This window comes from Gavialis gangeticus, unplaced genomic scaffold, assembly GCF_001723915.1.
Source record: "Gavialis gangeticus isolate Ggan-Ray unplaced genomic scaffold, GavGan_comp1, whole genome shotgun sequence".
NCBI classification, from domain to species: Eukaryota; Metazoa; Chordata; order Crocodylia; family Gavialidae; genus Gavialis; species Gavialis gangeticus.
This window is the reverse complement of record NW_017728995.1, coordinates 65,890,061-65,896,992: the sequence shown is the minus strand read 5'-3', so window position 1 is coordinate 65,896,992 and position 6,932 is coordinate 65,890,061. Positions and strand designations below refer to the sequence as shown.

Sequence of the window (6,932 nt, the reverse complement as noted above, 5' to 3'; positions counted from 1 at the left end):
CTGGTATCTCCTTGCCCAGCCAGCCTTAGTTCATGACCACCTGGCTCCTCATTCAATGTGCTTCTCAACCACCACTCTGGTATCCCGTCAACCTTTCAGACTCCCCAGCCCTATTGGCTCCCAGAGGGAGACTTTGCATAGAGCTGCCAAATCACTCGCCCAAATAATCCCAGTGTTCCTCACAACTCTTCACAGTTTCTCTCTCCCTGGCTCTAATCCCAGTTTCTGCCCCTTGTCTTGCTAGGCTCTTTGTCCCATCTTATTCCCTCTCTCCAGTGCTGTTAGTTTAAGTCTTTCTTCCAAAACATAACTCAGGGAACATCTTACAGCAAGCTGTCTGGGCCCAGCAGTGTGGTTACTGGAGGAGACAGGAGAGAGTCTCCTTGCTCTCAGTTCAGGCACCTGAATTCAGACTTGGCATGTTTTGTAGCAGTTTGCCTTGCTGTCAAGCTGCTGCCAGTGCAATTGTGACCTGCATGCTGCTGATTCCCCTGCCATTGGCTCATCATTGTGGGCTATGTAATCCAAGTGGGATTATGTACCTTTGGGTGGGAGAAACTTCTGGTTTAAGTGCATATATAAACTTATAGTATTTACCACCACTCACTTGTGTAGCGTGGCCACGGCCTCTCTTGTCTTGATTTGATCCAAGCCAAAGGTGAGGGCAAACCTGCGGGCCAGTTCTTTAATCCCGCTGACATGGGCTGATGTCCTGTCCAAATTGGGACCTTGTTCCTGAACAAGCTCATTAAACAGCTGGAGAAAGAATTGAACTGTTAAAACGTATAAGATAGGAAGCATGTTTTTATAGGAGTTTTTGTTTACCCAAAGCTGATTTTAGCTGGTGTATGGCCTTGTCCAAAGTCAACTCAAGTCAGAGGGATTTTGGAGGAGACCCTATGTTAAATGGGTTTTGGATTAGACCCTATATTAGCAGTTCCTGAAGTATGAAACACAGTGGAAAGCTTGTACTCTCAGCACAACTTCTAATTCATGTACACTTCTGTATCAAGTGGTTTAAAATGAGCAGTATAAATGGCAGAGGATCTATATTTCAAGAAATCACCATCAAATGGAAACATTTTTCATGACATTCTGCAGAAGAAGACTATAAAATCCCCGCTAATAACATCTGCAATAACATAAACATTGACAGAACAGTTAATACAGATGAGGACAGGGCAGTCACAGGGGGTTATCTGAATTACTTGGCAAGTGCCACCAATTCAAACAAAATATAAATATAGCAAAATGAACATGGAACAAGGAATGCAAGCTGTAGCTACAGAATGCAGGACTTTAATTTGGAAAACTGACTCCAAATGACTTATGGCTCAGAAGACAAGCAAGTCAACTTGTAATGCTACAGCAAGAAGGGTTAATGTGATCTTTTTAAAGACAGAAGTAATGAATAGGAATAGTGAAGTGATTTTGCATATGAAATGGCATTACACGGACCAACATCAAAATACTGTGTTCAGTTCAGGTGTGTACATTTTTGAAATGATGGTGGAAACCCGGAGGAGGAGGAAGAGCCATAAAAATGATTTGAGGCTGCAAAAAATGTCTTAAAGGGAGCCTTAAGTAGCTCAATCTCTTTATCTGATAAAAAAGTGTTGAACAGTGACTTGATTACAATGTACAGGGAAAAATTCCAGATGCTAAAGGGCTCTTTAATTTAGTGGAGAAAGGCAAAGCAAAATCGAATGGCTCGAAGGCGAAGCTGACAAATAAAAAATGAGGCATGCATTTTTAACAATGAGGATTAATTAAGCACTGGAACAAACTACCAAGAGCACTGGTGGATTTTCCATCTGTTGAGGTCTTTAAAACAATACTTTTCTATCTTTCTTGAAGATGGGATTTACTTGTATATTTATATTTTGGGGCAACTGGGTGAAATATGATGACCTAAGATATAGGGGGTCACACCAGATGACCTAGGATATTCCCTTGGAGATGCATGACCCAACTCTTTCACCTTTAAGGGGTGGCAAGAATGAATTAAGAAAAAGAGGCTGCCTCAGTGTGCACTCTGCCTGCACTAGTGGCTTAAGCGGCTTTCTAAGTCCTTGCCTCCCTGTCTGAGGGTAAATAGTTGCCCAGTGTTTCCTGCCCCCATGGTGAGTGAAAATCCTTAGGGGCTATTTGAGTTTTGTGGAAGAGAACCACAGATCACTGACTAGTCCTGGTGAGTGTCTGTGTGTCTTTTCACCCCTTTCCCCTCTCCTGACTTTAGGAAAAGGAACAAAAAACCTCTTATCTCATCTGGTTTTCTTGGCTTAACATGGAGGAAAGAAAGGACTTGTGTGTCACTGTTCCTCCTTTTTACACATATGAAGAAGAAGATGGTGGCCTTCACAATGAGGTTGTACACGACAAGAGGTAGAAACAGAGGAATTCTCATTGCATGGATATGTGAATTCTCATACTGACTGGACATGCAGGAGAGGTAGTGTCTCCTAGGTAGTACCTGGGAGAAAGTGTGCCCCAGTGAAAGAGGATTAACTGTGCAAAATGCGAATACAGAGAAGAATCCAAAGGGGACTGACAAATATGTGGACAGTGATGTACTACAAGGAGACATTTAAACGGTGGAGAAAAAGGCTGTGAAAAAGGGCAGCGAATTTGACAGTAGTGAAAGTAAGGCAACAAACAACCAAAACTGTTTAATATAGAGGTCACTCTGAGATATTCTCTCAGCAAGCATATGGCAAGTCTGCATATGCTCTCTCAGGACACATTCATCTCTGTTTTTGTGAATAGGGTAATAATGCCATATGATGAATAATGCCATAACCCAAGCAGTTACTTCCTTCTTCCTTATGTGCATTAACTGAGTTAATTGCTACCATGAATTCTCAAAAGTCAATGGTCCTTTCCCTGCCAACACTTGCTAACACAGTGAGACAACAGGAAAATCCTGTTACTATGACACAGGACACACAAAAATTTAGAAGATAAGAATAAGGTAAGACTAAGAGGAGGCAGAGAACAGTTGACAAAAGGCAGATATTGAAACAATCACAAAAAAAGAAATTAGTACTTTCTTCGTTGCTTGTTAGTACAGAATATGGCTAAAGTCATCTATGACCCAGATAAAAAAAAAAGTATATTATATCCCAGGTCCTAGCAAAAGATGCGATGAGAATGGCTGAGCATATCGTGAATACAAGCAGGACTGTTTATTCTAGTGCAGATGTAACTAAGGTAACATGAATGACACAGGAAAGAGCAAAATGCCCCACAGTGCAGAAGACAGCATTTACTATCACACCGCTTCTCTCAGGACAGAGGTAGAAATAATTTTCCTCCCAAACAGACTGGCACAGGGGTTAATGTAAAGGACAGTGAAAAAATGTTTGAGAGAAATGATAAGATAGATACTGGAAGCAAACTCTATGGCAATCTAACAAGCTGGAGAAAAGATCTCTGCATTCCAGGAGCACCGGAATTGCTTCCAGAAGAAGAGGAGACTCTTGCATGTACATAATTTCCAGATAAGCAAGTGAGCTGTATCAGACGTAAGATGCTATGTGACGGTAAGTGTGACTTGGGGGATCATAGGACAGGAAGAGAATTTGCGACATTGCATCCAGTCCTTTATAAGCAACTATTTGTTCAAAGGGTACAAGAAATCATCCACTCCAACTCCTCTGACACACCACAGCCACAGGCCCTCTATTAAAAGACCCTACAATAGGCCACAAGTAAACAGCAGGGAAGACAAAGGTGCCATCAATGCCTTGTCACTGTGATGAGGAGTATCTGTTAGGATAATAGATACTGAGATGACCCTATCAAAAAAACCATTGTTCTGTGCTAGAGGAAGACAAAAACCCTCATTCTTTGCCAACCTGACACTGCAGAAAAATCCTTTCTTGACTCCAAGTCTAGGGATTGGTTTGATCCTGATCACACGAGGAAGCCCTTCCAGTCAGGCAGTGAAGGTCTGTAAGGTCTGGTAGGAACACCAGCACACTGCACTCAAACTCTCACTTCTAGTTGTAGCCAACATCAGACTCCCCCCCTACACACACACCCAGAAGTCGAATAAAGAATTCATGGGGGGAAAAAATCATCTTGGCTCTTGGAGGGACTGGCAGAAGCCTTGAAGCACAGGATTACTACTGTTTCTTTTCAAATCCATCATGAGAATACTAAATACTTGAATCCACACATCACATGCATTGATACGTAATCCCAGAACTCCCCTATACTAGTCTACTATCCTTTCCACAACCTTACTGACTCCTATCTTGAAGTAATTCAGGTTCCTTGCCTCCCTTACTTTGCTTGGAAAACCATTCCAAAACTTCACTTCTCTAATCATTAGAAACTTAATTTTGAAACTGAATTTGCTTGTGACTAACAGAGACCCTGGGGCTCCTTTTTCCTTTAAGAAAAAAGGAGTCCAGCCAGGGAGCGCTGCAAGCTAGGCAGGGTGCAGCAGCAGCCAGTTGCCAGGGCAACAGGGCAAAGCAGGCAGTTAGCAGGCACCTGCAGGCAGCCTGGAAGTGGGCAGAGCCCAGGGAGCATTTAAGCAGGAGGCTTCAGCTGCCAACTGCAGGGTTTACAGCTCCTGCCCAGGAGAGCTACCCAGGGACGCCAAACGGACTGCCTTGCTGCCTGTAGGGACACTGAGGCCTGCAGCGCTCATAAGGAGGTATGCCAGCACAAGGGGTGAGGGAAGGTTTGCAGAGGGCTGCTTATGTTGCAGCCCAGGGGCTCAGTGTTTATGTTACAGTTTATACTGGTGATTTGGGCTGGGACAGGAAGGGGCAGTATATGGAGATTCCATTAATGCCTGAGGGGCATATGACTGTTTTGAGCCCTGCCAGGGGCAGGGTCAAGGCCTAAATAACTACTGGGCCTGGAGCAGGCACAGTGTAAGGCCACAGAGAGAGGCAGGGGCCAGGCGCTCGAGAGGGGCATAGCCAGGCAGGGGCCTGGTACCTGAAAAGGCAAAATGAGAGCTAGTGCCTCAAAGCTAGGCCTGATACAGTGAGCCCAGGCTAGAAGGCCTAGGTAGAATAAAGGGGAGGAAGCTGAAGTGCCAACAGGAGAACATCATTACTGTAACACCCATGAGGCTTGGGATGTAGGGGAGGACTAGAGCTGCATGATTAGCCCTTAAGGTTGCAGGTGCCCTACAGGGCACAGTCAACAAGAGAGGCCTGGCGAGGGACCTGGCTGCAGTAGGGGCCAGTGGGGTCCAGTTAAACTGGAGGCATGTGAAGGCCCATGGGCAGCCTCCCTATTTATTATACTTCCATCCAGGTGTGGTGGGTGAGAAGGGAAGGCATCCTAGGTGTGGAGCAGAACATGGTTGTAGAGACACCACAGGGCATCTCAGCTGCTCCTGGGACTGCAACGTGGTACAGTGATGATTTGTCAGGCATTTGATCCTATGCCAATACTGGTTTTTAACTTCAGTATTACTTCTTCCTCTCTGATAACGTATTTATAGAAAATAATCCTATTCCCTTCCAACTTTCAATCTGATAAGATAAATAGCCAAGCTCTTTTAATATCATTTTATAAGTTTAATATCCTCTTATGAGTTCTGCCTTCCCTTGACCATCCTAGTAGTGCTTCTTTGTGTCTGTTCTAGTTTAAATTAAACTGTTTTTAATGTAGGCAGAAGGCAGGACAGGGTGGAACCTTAGAGACTAACTGATTAAGAGCGGCATAAGCTTTCATCAGCAACAGCCTACTTCATCAGATGCTTGGATGCGCAGAAAGTATGGGTTATAAACAGAAGAGAATTTAAATGCAAACAGGGAAGAGGGCACTGCTGAGAGGTGAAGGTGAGTTGAAGAGATCAATAGGGATGCAAAGTCAATTAATCCACTGGGGGAAATAGGGATTATAAAAGCTAGTCCAGGTAATGGGATAAGAACCCACTTCACACCACATATAGCCACATAACAACAAAACACAATCTAGATCACAGATTATTTTTTGCTCCATAGTTTCATGTTAAAGCTGGTGTTTAAAGTTTTGTTGTTTAAGAAGAACTACTCTGAGGTCAGTGATGACATCTAGGGTCATTAAAGCATTCTCCCATGGGCTTGTATTTCTGGAATTGCTTCCTCCACTGGTCTGGAGGCTACTGCTGCCAGTAATCAGCCAGTACATCCACATCCTTTGTGCTGTTTCCCCCAATCTATTAGCTCAGTCTTATGGCAAGAGTTCTTGGTATTAATCCCTCTTGTACATCCCATAGTTTAATTCATACTATGTCTACTGCTCTACTCCACAAGGTAATTCTGCCTATGTAATAATCCAATCCTCCTCTGTATTGGCAAGACCTGCCAGGTTTATCTTGCCCATGAGTCTTCTGAGTTCACATCTAGAACTTCCACCATCACTAAGGGAAAATTTAAACAGGATGGGATCCTAAACAGGATGAGAGAGGACTGAAAAATGGAATTTTTTTCACATATGAAATGTTTAGCTCCAATCTTTACAGCTTGTTTACATCTAATAATATGCCAGATATTTTAAATGCCTAGGAGAGATTACCGGAATTTACTCGGCACTGCCTAGGTATTTCCTTTAACAATCGACACAAATGTTTAAAAAAACAAAGTGATTTGGAATTTGGTGATAAAGAAGCAGACATAAAACATACAAATGATACAGTAAATGAGAAATGCAGTAAATACAGCACATGATGCTACAGGAGAATTCCTGAACAAATCGAAGCCGAGTTTGAAACCAAAGGATACTGTAATTGGCTGCAATCTTAAGTAGCATTTTATATGTTGGATCATAAAATCTTTGCAGAGCTCAATATAGAAATTATGGTATTACATCACAGAGAACACATCTTACAATTTCATGAATATACTGTGGATCGTATAGAGGAAGTAAAGTGTTATTTGCTTTTTTTTTTTTTTTTTTTTTTTTTAAAAAAAGGGGGGGGG

The 6,932-nt window shown here is 42.9% G+C and overlaps 1 protein-coding gene across 1 annotated transcript in view; it reads right to left on the bottom strand.

The window, feature by feature from the left end:
* STAG1 (stromal antigen 1) overlaps positions 1-6,932 on the bottom strand; it is a 295,978-nt gene that overhangs the window by 17,610 nt on the left and 271,436 nt on the right. Inside the window, exon 26 of the mRNA XM_019503764.1 lies at positions 608-756. Coding sequence (XP_019359309.1) covers positions 608-756 — 149 coding nt within the window. The remainder of the gene's footprint in view (positions 1-607; positions 757-6,932) is intronic.